We start from the raw sequence: 17,326 nt of genomic DNA on the forward strand, positions 1-17,326 counted from the left end.
CACACATGCACACATGGCCGTATAGTCTTAAGTGTAGCCCCATGAAGCAGTAAATACACACATTGTAGTATACATTCACCTCTACCTTACCACAGCATGTATATCTGTGTATAGCTATAGTGTTTTATGTATATATGTATAGATAATTTATTTATATATATTCATCCTTTTTTTTTGCCTCCAAGAATACGAACATCTATTTTTTTTTCTTGTTCTGCACAGTGACAGTGAAAGAAAATGGTGAATGAGTAATAATGAGAAACTAAAATCATTATCAAAATAAATCATTATCATTATTATTAGTGACAAATAAAAATCACATATATATTCATTAATCACAAATGAATAATGTCTTTTAAATACTGACTCATCACTAATTACCTTATATTCTCACCTCATTATCAAATCATTATTATTATTATTATTACGATTATCATTTTTTGTTCAGCTGACCTTCACTAATCACTGTAAGTCTCTCATTTGACTAATTTCTTCACCCTTCCCTCATTAGTCATTACCTCACTCCTGCGCACATGTCACACACGCATACATGATCTCTATACGCACACACATGTAAGTAAGTGTGTATGTATGTGGTCATCATTACCAGGAGAGAAATACTAAATAGGTGACTCTCTCTCTCTCTCTCTCTCTCTCTCTCTCTCTCTCTCTCTCTCATCTTGTTTTACTTCTTCCTTTTCCTCCTTCAATACAAGCTCTCTCTCCCCTCTCTCCTTTCCTCTTTTCTTTTTTCCTCTTCCTCCTGTTTCCTTTCTTTCTACAACCAACTTTCTCTCTCTCTCTCTCTCTCTCTCTCTCTCTCTCTCTTCTTTTTTCTTCCTCCTCCTTCCTCTTCCGTACCCTCTTTTAAGTTCCTCCTCCTCCTCTCCTTCTCCCTCTCTCTTTCTAATCTTTTTTCCTTCCTCTTTGATACCCCCTCTTATTTCCACCTCTCTCTCTCTCTCTCTCTCTCTCACTCTCGCTCACTTACTCACTCACACTTATCCTTCACTGTCAGCATGATGAGGTTGGTTTGATGTATGAGGTACGTGGCACTCACAAAGACAGCATTGGCCCTGCAAGAGAAAGAGAGTGAGTAAGTAAATGAATGAGTTGTGAGTGAGTGAGTGAGTGAATGAGTATGTGAGTAAGTGAGTGAGTGAGTGAGTGAATGAGTATGTGAATGAGTAAGTGGATGAGTAAGTGAGTGAATGAGTGTGTGGGTAAGCGGATGAGTGAGTGAGTGAATGAGTAACAGTAAGAAGGACAAATTAACAGCCACGAGAAATTAATATATAAGAAGAAGAAATGACAGAGAGGGAAAATAAAGAAATAATAAATACAAAAATGATGAAGAATAAATACGAGAAAAAATTAGTAAAGAAAATAAGGATGAAGAATGACAAAGAAAATAAAAAAATAAATCACAAAGAAAATCAAAGTACAGAATAATGAGGAAAACAAAGGTCGGTATCATAAGACATTTTCGCTTCTCACATCAGCTGTTTCTAAAGGTCAAAGGTCAGTCAGGTTCTAATCTATATCTAAAGGTCTAAGAGGGGGTCAATCGGGTTCTAATGAGTGTTTCTTCAGGTTCATGGTACAGAGGAAGGGTCAAACTACCACCTGGGTCATGAAACTACTCCTGGAAATGCCCACAACTCCCACGAAAGCCTTGCCAAATTGGTGTTTCTCAGGTTCATGGTACAGAAGAAGGGTCAAACTACCACCTGGGTCATGTAACTACTCCTGGAAATGCCCACAACTCCCACGAAAGCCTTGCCAAATTGGTGTTTCTTAAGTTCATGGTACAGAGGAAGGGTCAAACTACCACCTGAGTCATGTAACTACTCCTGGAAATGCCCACAACTCCCACGAAAGCCTTGCCAAATAGGTGTTTCTTAGGTTCATGGTACAGAGGAAGGGTCAAACTACCACCTGGGTCATGAAACTACTCCTGGAAATGCCCACAACAACTCCCACGAAAGCCTTCTCAAATATGTGTTCTTGGGCAGCAAAATGTCTTATAATACGACCCAAATACATAACAAATACCAAACCAATCAAATTCAGCACATCTAAACACCATTACAAACTTCTACCGAAACAAAAATGCGTAAATAAAGAAATATATCAAAATAAAAAACAAAAATAGACATAAAAACAATCAAATCCAATACATCCATCTATCTAACCCAGCAACACAAACAGCACAACACACTCACTGTCCCTCCTTGAAGTACTCCTTAAGGGTGTTGCTGAATTTCTTGCTGTGTTTGACGAAGTCCCTCTTGCGGTGCTCCAGGGCCTGTTTACCTTGCATGCCTGGGATGAACTGCGACACCTCCGTCACGGCGTCCAGCAGCTTCTTGATGGCACTGGCGATCTCCCTGCGTATGGGTGACGGTGGATGAGTGGGTGAAGGGGTTGGTGGATGAGGGATTAGTGGGGTATATATGGATGGGATTGTGAGGTGTGGAGGTGAGTTAGGAGTGTGTGTATTTGTGTAGTGGGTGACAGGTGGGTGAGTGGGTGAAGTATGTATGTATAGACTCCTACTCAATCATTCCGCCATACATTTTCTACATACGTCACCCATCTCTCATCCATTCATCCGTCCCTCTCATCCGCTCATCCATACTCACTTGATGGTCTCCAGGAAGGTCTTGCGGTCGGTGATCTCATCCGGAATGCGCGAGAGGATACGTTTCAGGTTGGCACTCTTCCGGTTGAGCTCTTGAAACGCGTCTTCCGTCCGGGTGACACGGTAGTCGCTGGCTGCTGGGATGTGAGGGAAGGGCGTGTGAAGGGTGATGGTGATGGGTGAAGGGATGGATGAGGTGGTGGTGATGGTGGTGGATGATGAAGGGAATGGATGAGGTTAAAAGGTGATGGGTGAAGGGAAAGGATGATAAGGGTGATGGTGATGGTGGTGGTGATGGAGATGATGAGTGATGGGTGAAGGGAATGGATGAGAAGATTGTAAGGAGAGAAAGAAGAGGAAGAGGAGAAAGAAGAGAAGGAAGAAGAAGATTTATATATATATTAATTCCTTCATTTGAATTCACCTTAATGAAAAAATAATAACCTTACTAAGAATGGCACACACACACACACACACACAAAATAAAAAACACATACACACATATATACAATAGAAAACACACACACACATGCACACACATGTACACATTTACAGAAGAAAACACACACACACACAAATATACACACGTCTACCAAAACCCAACCTAACAACCACACCCCAAACCAACCAACAAACAAACACACAAACTCACAATCGGCCTCGTTAACCGACCCCTGGAGGCGCAGCACCGACTCGTTCATGTTGACGGAGAGGTCGGCTTTGCGCACCAACCCCATGACCAGCTCGTAGGTGAACCCGGGGTGGGATGCCTCGACCCTGCTCAGAGCGGTACGGAGGGTCTGACTGGAGGCCACGTTCTCCTTCTCTATCTGTAAGGGTGATGGTGGTGGTGAGGGGGGTTAGGGCTTATGGTGGTGGTGGTGTGGAGGTCATGGGGTGTGTTATAATTATTTTTCTGTTTTTATTTTTACATCATAGAAAGCAGTCAAAGGGGAAATAATGTAAAAAAAAATAGCCTGTGGAAATATTACTACTCCCAAAATTGAAATGTATGAGAGAGTGGAATAAGGGAGTGTAGTTTTAATTTTAATATTATTATTATTATTATTATTATCATCATGATGGTGTGAGATAGGTATATGGGGGCAGTGAATGTGGTCTTAACATTATCAGTATTAATTCATTATATTTTACTCTATAACAAAAAATAAACAGGAATGAGTAAAAAAAAAAATTAGTTAGAATGAAGAGGATGAAAAAGTAGAGAAAACTGTAGAAGATTAAAAAGGGAGGGAGGAGAAGTGAGAGATTAGAAGATGGAGTAAAAAGAAGAGGGGGAGGACAGATAGAAGAGAAAGTGAATAAAATAATAATGTGATATTAAAACGAAAAAAATTAAAATGTATAAATAAAATAACAAGAGTAAGGATATATCTGTACATTCCTATCTATAAACACTCGAACAATAATAAAATGAAAATAAACCAAAACCTATTCCTTAAAAACCAATAACCACAATCACAACCCAAAACAAACCACCCAAAACAAAAAAAAAAGAAAAGATGAAAACGTATAAATAAAAAAAAAGGAGTAAGAATATATCTGTACGCTCATATCTAATAAACCTTAACCATAATAACATGAACATAGACCAAAACCTCTTCCTTATAAACCCATAACCATAACCACAACCAAAAAACAAACCACCAAAAACCAAAAAAATAAAATAAATAAATACTCTGAAACCTCATCAACAGCAAACAGTAAATCCTCAAACAATAATAAAATGAAAATAAACCATAAATTCTCCCTTACAAACCCATAAACACAACCAAAAAACAACCACCAAATGCCAAAAAATAAATAAACGTATAATTAAAAAAACAAGTAAGAATATATCTGTACACTCATATCTATAAACACTCAAAACAATAATACAATGAAAATTAGCCAAAACCTTTTCCTTACAACCCCACAACCACAACCACAACCCAAAAACAAACCATCAAAAAACAAAACAAAAAAATACTCGAAAAAAAAAACTCTGACACAGGAAGCAAAGGTGAAGGCGGCCGCCCCTTACCTGTCCTAGTATTGGGCGGATTAACACCGGGTAGACGAGCGAGGCCACGGGTGCGTTGGGTGCGTGGTCTCCCATGGTCATTATCGCAGCAGCCGCCCCGAAGAAGGCCCAAAAAACGCTAAATAAGGAGGAAAAATGGACGACGCGCAGGTGACAAGGGCGGCCAGGTAAACACTCGCTCGGGATGGCTAGTCTTGCCCTTCGTATGGTTCCTTGTTTTATTGGGTTTTATTGGGTTTCTCGTTTGTTTTGGGTACTGTAACTTATCTAACTTAATTCTAACTTAATCTAACTATTTTCTAGCTATGGGAGAAGGTTTATTTCGTTATTATTGTTTATCTCTCATTAATCCTGCCTTTCCTTTTGCTCGGGATGGTTTGTCTTGCCCCTCGTTTGGTTCCTTGTTTTATTGGATTATATTGGTTTTCCCGTTTGTTTTAGCTGCTTTATTTTGTGTAATCGCTCTGTTCTTTATTGTTTTGTTTTTTATAGCTATGGGAGGAGCTTTATATCATTATTATTGTTTATCTCTCGTTAGGAATGGCTAATCTTGCCCTCTCCTCTGTCACTTCCTCCTTTATTTCACTTATTTTACCGGCTTCCCTCCGTTTATTCATCTATTTTAGCTGGTTATATTTCTCTACTCAATTTATTCTTTATTTTCTTATATGATATAGCCATGGGTGAAGGTTTATTTCATCATTATTGTATATATCACTAATTTTAACTACGAGAAACCACTGAATTGATAGATAATTATAAACTGTATTTAAATAACGCAGAAAACACGTATATATAAGATAACTGATAATGTACTGTACCTAAATAACGGAGAAAACACGTATATATAAGATAACTGATAATGTACTGTACCTAAATAACGGAGAAAACACGTATATATAAGATAACTGATAATGTACTGTACCTAAATAACGCAGAAAACACGTATATATAAGATAACTGATAATGTACTGTACCTAAATAACGGAGAAAACACGTATATATAAATAACTGATAATGTACTGTACCTAAATAACGGAGAAAACACGTATATATAAATAACTGATAATGTACTGTACCTAAATAACGGAGAAAACACGTATATATAAGATAACTGATAATGTACTGTACCTAAATAACGCAGAAAACACGTATATATAAGATAACTGATAATGTACTGTACCTAAATAACGGAGAAAACACGTATATATAAATAACTGATAATGTACTGTACCTAAATAACGGAGAAAACACGTATATATAAATAACTGATAATGTACTGTACCTAAATAACGCAGAAAACACGTATATATAAGATAACTGATAATGTACTGTACCTAAATAACGCAGAAAACACGTATATATAAGATAACTGATAATGTACTGTACCTAAATAACGCAGAAAACACGTATATAGAAGCTCTTCCAATTTATGTCACTTATTTTAACTATGAGAAACTTCACTAAATTGAGATAAACTTGTACTGTACTTAAATAACGCAGAAAATACGTATATAAAAGCGATTCCAGTACAGACAATGATAATTTACTTGATTTATTAACCAAAACACGAGAGAGAGAAAAAGAGGTCGAGGGGGCACTGAAGGAAAAAGGAGGTACACTATTTTTCTTCATTTATTCGTATTTTCACCCATTTTAAGTGTATTCCAAGCATGGCAGGAGTGAATTAAAAGTATATATTATCAGGTGCCAGGCTGGAGTGTATTGGGATAGCGTATTAGTGGTGATAAAGGCGGAAATAGCGAGTGTTGATAAGGCGAGGAAGTAGCAGGTAGGGATAATGTGAGGAAATATTTTAAGCTTATCACTAAAGACTAAATCCTCGACCTATTATGTGTGTGTGTGTGTGTGTGTGTGTGTGTGTGTGTGTGTGTGTGTGTGTGTGTGTGTGTGTGTGTGTGTGTGTGATTAAATATACTCTCTCTCCTTCCCCCCTCCTCTCTCTCTCTCTCTCTCTCTCTCTCTCTCTCTCTCCAGAATTACACCCAACTCCCTCTGACACTTTTTTTTTCTTTTCTCATGTGTTTAAGTCATAGGAAGGAGGAAGTACAGGTGAAAGAATGAAGATGCTGGTTAACTCTTGCATCAGGGATATGGACAGCAAAGGGATGAAAGAGTGAAGAAGCTGGTTAACTCTTGCATCAGGGATATGGACAGCAAAGGGATGAAAGAGTGAAGAAGCTGGTTAACTCTTGCATCAGGGATATGGACAGCACAGGGATGAAAGATTGAAGATGCTGGTTAACGCTTGCATTAGGGAGTTGGAGAGCATATCACTGCAAGGGGACCAGAACCTTACCAACTGTACCACATCTTCATTCTTTCATCCCTGTGCTGTCCAATTCCCTGATGCAAGAGTTAACCAGCATCTTCATTCTTTCATCCCTGTGCTGTCCAATTTCCTAATGCAAGGGTTATCCAGCATCTTCATTCTTTCATCCCAGTGCTGTCCAACTCCCTGATGCAAGAGTTAACCGGCATCTTCATTCTTTCATCCCTGTGCTGTCCAACTTCCTAATGCAAGACAACCACCATCTTCATTCTTTCATCCCTGTGCTGTCCAACTCCCTGATGCAAAAGTTAACCAGCATCTTCAATCTTTCATCCCTGTACTGCCCAACGCTATGATGCAAGAGTTAACCAGCATCTTCAATCTTTCATCCCTGTGCTGTCCAATTTCCTAATGCAAGGGTTATCCAGCATCTCCATTCTTTCATCCCAGTGCTGTCCAACTCCCTGATGCAAGAGTTAACCAGCATCTTCATTCTTTCATCTCTGTACTGCCCAACTCCCTGATGCAAGAGTTAACCAGCATCTTCGTTCTTTCATCCTTGTGGTGTCCTACTCCCTGATGCAAGAGTTAACCAGCATCTTCGTTCTTTCATCCTTGTGGTGTCCTACTCCCTAATGCAAGAGTTAACTAGCATCTTCAGTCTTTCATCCCAATGCTGTCAAATTCCCTAATGCAAGAGTTAACCAGCATCTTCAATCTTTCATCCCTGTGCTGTCCAACTCCCTATTGCAAGAGTTAACCAGCATCTTCATTCTTTCATCCCAATGCTGTCCAACTCCCTAATGCAAGAGTTAACCAGCATCTTCATTCTTTCATCCCTGTGCTGTCCAACTTTCTAATGCAAGAGGGATCCCTTACAGAAACAGGCCCAGGTTCCTCATGAAGATCTTAGTGCTGCAGTCAGACATATCCTAACCCTGCTTACCCACACCACAGGCTAACCATGAGGATGTCGGAGGAGTTTGGCAAGGAGGGACCCATTCGCGGCATATTCCTGGCTGAGTTTCACCACACGGCCGGGCCCAAGATCGTCCACCAACACCCCGTAGGCTGCATCAGTAAGGAGGTATGTAAGATGGGGTCATACTTATGTTAACGGAGCGGTTGTTACCTCTCTCTCGGCCACTCCTCTGTACTTTTTTTAGGAGCAGTGAGTAGCGGGTTTTTATTTTTTTTCATTATTGTTTTTTTTTTATGCCCTTGAATTGTCTCCTTTGCTGTAAAAAAAAAAAAAAAGGGGGGGGAAAATTTGAAGATAGAAAGGAAAAAAAGGATGGGGTGTTATTTACTGATGCGCTTCCTTTCCTTATTCACTCACTTCTGTTTTCTTCCTCCTCCTCCTCCTTCTCTTTTTTTTTTTTCCTTTTTATCTTCAAATTTCCACCTTTTTGACTCTTTTCAATCTTCTAATCTCTTATCTTTCTCTTTTCTCTTCCTTTCCTATCTTGTACGTAATTTGATTTTCCCTTTCCTCCTCCTCCTCCTTCTCCTTCTTCTCTTCCTTTTTAACCCTTCTTCATCACTCACACTCTCTCCATCATTCCTTTCTTTCTCCTTCTCTTCTTTTTTCTCTTTATCTTCTACTCTCCTGCTTCTTCTTCTATTGTTCGGATTTTTTACATTTTTCTTCCTCTTCCTCATCCTTCTTTCCTCTCTCTATTCCCCCATCATCATCCACCCCTACCTATCACTCCCTTCTTCTATTCTGATTTCTGACATTTTTCTTCCTCCTTTTCCTTCTTTTCTCTCTCCTATTCCCCCATCATCATCCACCCCTACCTATCACTCACTCCCTTCTTTATCCCAGGTCTTCGATGCAGTCTCCGTCTTCATCATCCCGAAACCGCAAGTCCTGAAGCGCATCGTCACCGTCAACGTCCTCGGGGTGAAGATAACGGGCTACCCCAATGAGATCCGCAGCCCCAACTATAAACGCAACGCCCTCATCTTCAACCTTGCCTTCGTCTGTGACTCGTCCGCGCGCACCGTCCATTACGAGCCCGCCGTGAAGAAGCTGTCGGAGTACCTGGAGAATTTGGAGTTAGAGGATGGGTTCTTGTCGTCTGCGAGTGGCCGTGCGCGAGTTCCGGGTCTACTGCGACAGGTGTGTGTGTATTTACCTAGTTTTGTTTACCTGGTTGTGAAATACAGGAAGAGAGCCGTACTAGGGTTGTGCTGTCCCGTCTCCGTAACGCTTATTATCCAGTTTGGCTTTAAATTCATGAATCGTTTTTGTATACACAGGGTCGTATTCTTAAACATTATGGCTCCCAGGCACATAAATTTGACAAGGCTTTCATAAGAGTTTGGGTCATTTCCAGGGGTAGTTTTATGACCTGGATGGTAGTTTGGCTCTTCTTTTCTACCGTGAACCTAAAGAAACACTCATTAGAACCCGATTACTCTCCTTTATGGCCTTTGGAAATAGTCGTTGTGAGAGTCAAAAGCGTCTAGGAATACCAGCCACAGTCTCCTCGTCAAGTCCGTTCCATGTTGTTATGCTTCTGTATGGAAAACTGTATTTCTTGATGTCTCTCCTACAGTCGCTCTTTTTCAATTTCTTACCATTGTCTCTTGTCACACTTCTGTCACGTACCACTAGGTCTTCCATGTCCAATTTCTCCAATCCCTCTTGTATCCTGTACAATGCTATTAGGTCCCCTCTCTCTCTTCTCCCCAGTGTTGTTAGTCCCAATTTCTCCAGTCTCTCTTCATAAGTATGTTCTCTCGAAGTTTCCGGTCATTTAGTGCTGAGTTTACCTATTTGTGTTGACCTAATTGTATGTCTACCCTTACACCCACACTTTGCTAATCATTTCCTACCTTCTCTGCTACCTCTCTCTTTATCATTTCTTTCATCTTCTTCTCTGTGTTTTCCTTGTATTTGTGCGTGTGTGTGTGTGTGTGTGTGTGTGTGTGTGTGTTTACCTGGCTATACTTGTCTGGTTCTGTTGTGTGTGTGGGTGTTTACCTGGCTATACTTGTCTGGTTCTGTTGTGTGTGTGTGTGTTTACCTGGCTATACTTGTCTGGTTCTGTTGTGTGTGTGTGTGTTTACCTGGCTATACTTGTCTGGTTCTGTTGTGTGTGTGTGTGTGTTTACCTGGCTATACTTGTCTGGTTCTGTTGTGTGTGTGTGGGTGTTTACCTGGCTATACTTGTCTGGTTCTGTCTCCATGTCTATACTTGTCCTGCGTTGCGTTGAATTCCTGTACACTGTTTTGCCTCCTCTTCTTCCTCTCCTTCCTCGTCCTCTTCTTCTAACTCATTTCAAGTAGTGTTTTTATGTCTTTTGGGGAAACTGTACTATTTTGTGTGTGTTAGTGTGTGCGTGTGTGTTATGTACCTGTGATGTATAGGATATGAACCACTACTACTACTACTACTACTACCAAAACTAACCACAACCACAACTACTAATTCTATCACTACAACCAACCACCATCACCACAATCCCTTCACCCCCACCACCACCACCAGGTACTCGATGACCTCAGCACAACCAGTCACTGCACCGTCACCATCACACTGGGCGGCGGCGAGGGGGAGCGGCGGCCCAGCCAGTTCAGCCGCCACCACGGGAGCGACAGCAGCGGCGGCAGTGGCGGGGCACCTCACGAACGCCGCCTCAGCCTCTACAGTGACCAGCGGCCGTCCGAGGGGAGCTTCAGGGGGTTCAGGAAGTCGTCCGTCTCGGAGGCGAAGAGTCGGAGGCGCTCGGCGGATAGCACAACAACGTCTGTGCTGCATCTTAAGGTTGGTTTATTTTTCTATATGTGTGTGTGTGTGTGTGTGTGTGTGTGTGTGTTTTTCAGAGGGCAACAAAAACGGGTGAGAAGAAAAGCCCGCTACTCACCGCTCCCATAAAAGACAAAAAAGTAAAGAGTAGCCGAAAGAGAGGTCAATTTCGGGTATTATTTATTTATTTATTATTTTTTTTACATTAAAGGAGACGGCTCAAGGGCAACAAAAAGAGTACAAAAAAAAAAAAAAAGCCCACTACTCGCAAAAGTAAAGAGTAGGCGAAAGAGAGGTCAATTTCGGGTATTATTTATTTATTTATTATTATTATTTTTTTTTTACATTAAAGGAGACGGCTCAAGGGCAACAAAAAGAGTGCAAAAAAAATATAAAAAAAAGCCCACTACTCGCCACTCCCATAAAAGACAAAAAAATAAAGAGTAGCCAAAAGAGAGGTCAGTTTTGGGTATTAGTCTATCTGTCTTTCAATTGACCTATCTATCCCTTTTATCTCTTTCTATCTATCTGTCTATTTTTTTATTTGTTGTTATCAGAGCAGGTCGTTCCTTCAGCGTGTTTCTTCTTTGTTCGTATTTCCTTGTGACGTCTGTGTTGCATTAAGGTTAGTTTGTTATTATTATTATTATTATTATTATTATTATTATTATTATTATTATTATTTGTTTTATGGGAAAGAGGAAATTAAAAGCCCACTAGTGTTGACATAGTTCCTCGTCCTCTCCTGCATCTTAAGGTTGGTTTATTTTTCAATCTAATATTCTATCTGTCTTTCAATTGACCTGTCTATCCCTTCTATCTCTTTCTATCTATCTATCTATTTTTTTATTTGTTGTTATCAGAGCAGGTCTTTCCTTCAGCGTGTTTCTTCTTTGTTCGTATTTCCTTGTGACGTCTGTGTTGCATTAAGGTTAGTTTGTTATTGTTATTATTATTATTATTATTATTATTATTATTATTATTATTATTATTATTATTTGTTTTATGGGAAAGAGGAAATTAAAAGCCCGCTAGTGTTGACATAGTTCCTCGTCCTCTTCTGCATCTTAAGGTTGGTTTAGTTTTCGATCCAATATTCTATCTGTCTTTCAATAATTGACCTATCTATCCCTTCTATCTCTTTCTATCTATCTATCTATTTTTTTCATTTGTTGTTATCAAGTTGTTCAGTGCGTTTCTTTTCCGTTCGTATTTTCTTGTAATGTTAAGAGTGCTTTTTATTTTTATTTTTATTTATTTATTTATTTATTTTATAGCTATGGAGACAGTGCAAGGGCGTAATGTGAAAAAAAAAAAAAAAAAAAAAGGCCCGGTACTTACTGCTCCAGAACAGAGGTTAAAGGAGTGTTCAAAATCAGAGGTCAATTTCGGGAGGAGAGGTGTCCTGATACCTGTTATTTGTCTATTTGCTTATTATTGCATCAAGGTTGTTTTTTTATTATTATTATTATTATTATTAAGGTAGGTCATATTTTTAGCGCATTGTTTTAAAGCATTTACGTATAATGTCTTCGGTGGATTTTTTTATTTTTTTTATTTCTAATTTTTCTAGGTTATTTTTATTATTATTATTATTATTATTATTATTATTATTATGAAAGTAGATAATCCATATAGCGCATTTCTTTTTAAATACTTCACTGTAATCTCCCTATTATTTATATATGTACTTATTAGCTTTTATTTTCTCATTATTAATTTATTTATTCATTTATTACACTTTCATTACTTATTACGGTAGATTACATTTGTTACTTATTATTTATTTACTCTGATTCATTTATTTTTTACGTACATAATTCTAATCATTCACCACTATTTATTTTCCTATCTTAAGACGATGCCCCTCCCGTCCCAGGTGGTGCGGCTGTGGCCCGACCCCCTGCAGGTAGAGGACCACCACGTCCCTGTGCTTATATCGGAGCGCGTGTACAGCCGGGGGGACCACTGGGACCTCACCACACAGCAGGTCCTTCCCTACATCGACGGGTTCTCCCACGTGGCCAAGATTGCTGCAGCTGCGGATGTGGATAACAATTTAGTGAAGGTGTGTTTGTGTGTTTGTATTTTATCTTTCTGAACTGAATTGTAACCTAACCTAACATAACCTCAGACAGTCACTAAAGGTCTTGACTCAGAAAATTCATATGTGCTTCCTTACTAATGAGACTTTCCATACAACAAAGTGAGGTCATTCTTTGTTGATTTATACCATAAGGTGCTGGGGATCATGTGTTTGAGGATACCCTAAACTTAACCTAACATAACCTCAGACAGTCACTATAGGTCTTGACTCAGAAAATTCATATGAGCTTCCTTACTAATGAGACTTTCCATACAACAAAGTGAGGTCATTCTTTGTTGATTTATACCATAAGGTGCTGGGGATCATGTGTTTGAGGATACCCTAAGCTTAACCTAACATAGCCTCAGACAGTCACTATAGGTCTTGACTCAGAAAATTCATATGTGCTTCCTTATCAATGAGACTTTCTATACAACTAAGTGAGGTCATTCTTTGTTGATATATACCATGAGGTGCTGGCTATCATGTGTTTGAGGGTACCTTAAACTTAACAAAACCCCAGACAGTTACTATAGGTTTTGATGCAGAAAGTTCATATGTGCTTCCTTACTAATGAGACTTTCCATACAACAAAGTGAGGTCATTCTTTGTTGATTTATACCATAAGGTGCTGGTTATCATGTGTTTGAGGGTACCTTAAACTTAACCTAACATAACCTCAGACAGTTACTATAGGTCTTGACTCAGAAAATTCATATGTGCTTCCTTACTAATGAGACTTTCTATACAACAAAGTGAGGTCATTCTTTGTTGATTTATACCATAAGGTGCTGGCTATCATGTGTTTGAAGATACCGTAATCTTAACCTAACCTAACCTAACCAAACCTCAGACAGTTACTATAGGTCTTGACTCAGAAAATTCATATGTGCTTCCTTACTAATGAGACTTTCCATACAACAAAGTGAGGTCATTCTTTGTTGATTTATACCATAAGGTGCTGGCTATCATGTGTTTGAAGATACCCTAAACTTAACAAAACCCCAAACAGTTACTATAGGTCTTGACTCAGAAAATTCATATGTGCTTCCTTACTAATGAGACTTTCTATACAACAAAGTGAGGTCATTCTTTGTTGATTTATACCATGAGGTGCTGGCTATCATGTGTTTGAGGATACCCTAAACTTAACCTAACCTAACCTAACCAAACCCCAAACAGTTACTATGGGTCTTGACTCAGAAAATTCATATGTGCTTCCTTACTAATGAGACTTTCTATACAACAAAGTGAGGTCATTCTTTGCTGATTTATACCATAAGGTGCTGGCTATCATGTGTTTGAGGATACCCGAAACTTAACCTAACAAAACCCCAAACAGTTACTATAGGTCTTGACTCAGAAAATTCATATATGCTTCCTTACTAATGAGACTTTCCATACAACAAAGTGAGGCCATTCGTTGTTGATTTATACCATAAGGTGCTGACTAACCTAACCTAACCGAACCCAACCCATTCCAGGCCTGCGTCGAGAACCTCCTCTACTACGAACAAGTGCGCCTGCTGCCGATCTTTCAGTACTCCAATGTTTACGTCGTCACCTCAGGCATCCAGCGTCTTTACGTGGACCCGGAGCTGCAGGAGGAGTGCCGCAGGGCCATCAACAAGCACTGTGCCTTCCGCCCCCAGCTATGCCAAATCCTGGAGCTATATAACAGGTGGGGGGTAGGATTAAGGGGGGCTTTTTGGGGGAAGGGGTGGGGTATTTTATTTTGTGTGTGTGTGTGTGTGTGTGTGTGTGTGTGTGTGTGTGTGTGTGTGTGTGTGTGTGTGTAATTCATCACCACCACGGCCTGATCACGTGTTGGACTCGTAATCGCAAGTGGTCTTTGTCGTCGATCTATGGGTGTGTGTGTGTGTGCGTGTGCGTGTGTGTGTGTGTGTGTGTGTGTGTGTTATTTTCTAGTTAATTTGTTTATATGGTTTTTATTTATTTATCTTTCTACATATTGGTTCGTTTATTTAAATTATGTGTATTTATTTATTATGTACTGCAGAATATGGCTACGTAAACACTAACCCTCTCTCTCTCTCTCTCTCTCTCTCTCTCTTCCATTTCTTCCTTATATTGCCTTTCTCTTCTCCATTTTCTTTCTTTGTATTCTTTCTTTCTTTCTTTGCCGTCTTTTCTTACTTCTTTTATTTTCTGACTTTCTTGTTTATTTTCCTTGTTTCTTGTTCATTCTTTTCATCGTTCTTTATGCTGTCTCTCTCTCTTTGTTGTCTTTTCTTATTTCTTTCATTTTCTGACTTTCTTGTTTATTTTCCTTGTTTCTCGTTCATTCTTTCCATCGTTCTGTAATTATGCTTTCTCTCTCACTTTCTTTGTCGTCTTTTCTTATTTCTTTCATTTTCTGACTTTCTTGTTTATTTTCCGTTTCTCGTTCATTCGTTCCATCGTTCTTTATGCTTTCTCTCTCTCTTTCTCTCTCGCAGTATGACGTATGGGGTCAGCGTGCGAGACCTCTGCATACGCTACAACCCACAGGCTCTTAACATTGTGGCGGAGACTAGTCCAATTCGGCCTCACCAACAACCTCATTCGCCGCCTCCACCGCTACCCCATACTGCTGCCCCCCGACGACCCCCACTACACCCCGGGCCGCCACAGCAACACCATCCACGCCCTATGCAGCGGACAGCACAATTACGACGAGATCTGTTGCCGCCTCGGACTCACGTTCAAGGAGCTTCATGAGATTGTGGAACGGGACCCCAATATCCGGGTGCTGTGGAAGTGATGATTGAAGGTAAGTTGTGTGTGTGTGTGTGTGTGTGTGTGTGTGTGTAGATTAGTAACCATTTTCATAACTCCATTCTTCATCTTCACCCTCCTCCCTATACCCTACATACCCATATAAACCAAAGGAAAACACACACACACACAGTAAAAAATTGAGAAAAGGAAGATGCTTGAGAGACATAAAGAAATATAGAGGTTTGGAACAGACTAAGTGAGGATGTAGTATCGGCAAAGAGTGTGCACAACTTCAAGGAAAAACTGGACAAGTACAGATATGGAGACGGGACCACACGAGCGTAAGCCCAGGCCCGGTAAAACTACAGCTAGGTAAATACACAAACACAGTCATTATTTCTTTAAGAAGGTTTATTGCTGCGGGTCACTGCAACACATTTTAATTACATCGGTGCAAGGGCTTAAAAACTACGAGGGTGAACGAAACCACTGGGAGAAAATGACCCGTGGTATGTCTTAGAGGGAGAGGGAGAGATGCAAAAAGAAAGAAATGCAAAACTAGTAAGAAATGTACAATAGAGAAAAATAAGAAAGAATAGGAGAAAAAAATAAAGAAAGGAATAAGAAATAAAAAAGAAAGAAGAAATGAAAATAAGCAAATCTCTCTCTCTCTCACATTTTATCTTCCTTTATGATGAGATGATGCTTGAGAGAGAGAGAGAGAGAGAGAGAGAGAGAGATAAGGATGGACATAGTAAGAATAGGATCAAATGGAGACTTCTGCTGTGACCAATCCCTTCTGCAGGAGTTTTAGGGAATGGGGGTCAAAGGTCGTAGATAGATAGATAGATAAACAGATAGGTAGATAGATGGATAGATAGACAGATAAATAGATAGTGGGTGAAATGACTGACTTTACAACACAACAGACAAGACTTACTGACTGACTGACTTACTGACACAAACAACCCTGCAATACCTCACTACTTGCAGACAAAGCATATAGATAGATAGAAATGTAGATACAGACATAGATTTACATAGATATTTCAGTACTTTCACAACACCACAAGAAACACACAGACACACACAAGACTGACTGACTGACACACTAGCAACACAACCTCATGAACCTGACTTGCCAGAACACAAAAAATAGATAGATAGCTAGTGAACAGAGTGAGTTTGATACTGACTTTAAAACACAAGAAACACAGATATTGGCAAGACTTTCTGACTGACTGACGCACTAGCAACACAACCTCATGAACCTGACTTGCCGGAACACAAAAAATAGATAGATAGTTAGTGAACAGAGTGAGTTTGATACTGACTTTAAAACATAAGAAACACAGATATTGGCAAGACTTTCTGACTGACTGACACACTAGCAACACAACCTCATGAACCTGACTTGCCGGAACACAAAAAATAGATAGATAGTTAGTGAACAGAGTGAGTTTGATACTGACTTTAAAACATAAGAAACACAGATATTACAAGACTTTCTGACTGACTGGCCTCAGCAACACAACCTCATGAACCTGACTTACCGGAACACAAAAAATAGATAGATAGTTAGTGAACACAATGATTCCAATACAGACTCACAACACATGAAACACACAAGGCTGACTGACTGACTGACACTAGCAACACAACCTCATGAACCTGACTTACCGAAACACAAAAAATAGATAGATAGACAAGTGAACACAATGATTCCAATACAGACTCACAACACATGAAACACACAAGGCTGACTGACTGACTGACACTG

At 39.6% G+C, this 17,326-nt stretch overlaps 4 protein-coding genes across 5 annotated transcripts in view; 2 read left to right on the plus strand and 2 right to left on the minus strand.

The window, feature by feature from the left end:
• The window catches only part of LOC126986144 (GATOR complex protein NPRL2-like), a 95,644-nt gene that overhangs the window by 72,663 nt on the left and 5,655 nt on the right, over nucleotides 1-17,326 (plus strand). Inside the window, 7 exon segments of the mRNA XM_050842036.1 lie at nucleotides 7,939-8,068; nucleotides 8,810-9,106; nucleotides 10,482-10,757; nucleotides 12,619-12,807; nucleotides 14,310-14,506; nucleotides 15,285-15,347; nucleotides 15,349-15,598. Coding sequence (XP_050697993.1) covers nucleotides 7,946-8,068; nucleotides 8,810-9,106; nucleotides 10,482-10,757; nucleotides 12,619-12,807; nucleotides 14,310-14,506; nucleotides 15,285-15,347; nucleotides 15,349-15,589 — 1,386 coding nt within the window. The 5' untranslated portion in view covers nucleotides 7,939-7,945 and the 3' untranslated portion in view covers nucleotides 15,590-15,598.
• LOC126986143 (GATOR complex protein NPRL2-like) overlaps nucleotides 1-17,326 on the plus strand; it is a 95,573-nt gene that overhangs the window by 72,592 nt on the left and 5,655 nt on the right. The gene's annotated exons all lie outside the window — the stretch shown is intronic.
• LOC126986008 (uncharacterized) overlaps nucleotides 1-17,326 on the minus strand; it is a 109,128-nt gene that overhangs the window by 62,929 nt on the left and 28,873 nt on the right. The gene's annotated exons all lie outside the window — the stretch shown is intronic.
• LOC126986149 (programmed cell death protein 10-like) lies at nucleotides 789-4,891 on the minus strand. 2 transcript variants are annotated; one of them, XM_050842047.1, is made up of 5 exons: nucleotides 4,689-4,891; nucleotides 3,297-3,474; nucleotides 2,646-2,778; nucleotides 2,226-2,390; nucleotides 789-1,076 (listed from the first exon to the last, which is right to left on the minus strand). In XM_050842047.1, exons 1-5 carry the CDS (start codon nucleotides 4,767-4,769, stop codon nucleotides 992-994), a joined length of 642 nt encoding a protein of 213 aa, XP_050698004.1. In that variant the 5' UTR covers nucleotides 4,770-4,891; the 3' UTR covers nucleotides 789-991. The 2 variants fall into 2 exon arrangements, with proteins under 2 accessions (XP_050698004.1, XP_050698003.1); XM_050842046.1 differs by having other exon boundaries at nucleotides 2,646-2,781.

Source organism: Eriocheir sinensis, chromosome 61, assembly GCF_024679095.1.
Source record: "Eriocheir sinensis breed Jianghai 21 chromosome 61, ASM2467909v1, whole genome shotgun sequence".
Classification (NCBI taxonomy): domain Eukaryota; kingdom Metazoa; phylum Arthropoda; class Malacostraca; order Decapoda; family Varunidae; genus Eriocheir; species Eriocheir sinensis.

Excerpts from the sequence above, each read along its gene's own strand:
- LOC126986149 (XM_050842046.1), bottom strand. The coding sequence starts at position 4,769 with ATGACCATGGGAGACCACGCACCCAACGCACCCGTGGCCTCGCTCGTC. Across the intron at positions 2,391-2,645 it reads ACCTTCCTGGAGACCATCAA|GGAGATCGCCAGTGCCATCA; the intron begins GTGAGTATGGAT and ends ACCCATACGCAG. Across the intron at positions 1,077-2,225 it reads GAGTACTTCAAGGAGGGACA|GGCCAATGCTGTCTTTGTGA; the intron begins GTGAGTGTGTTG and ends TTTCTCTTGCAG.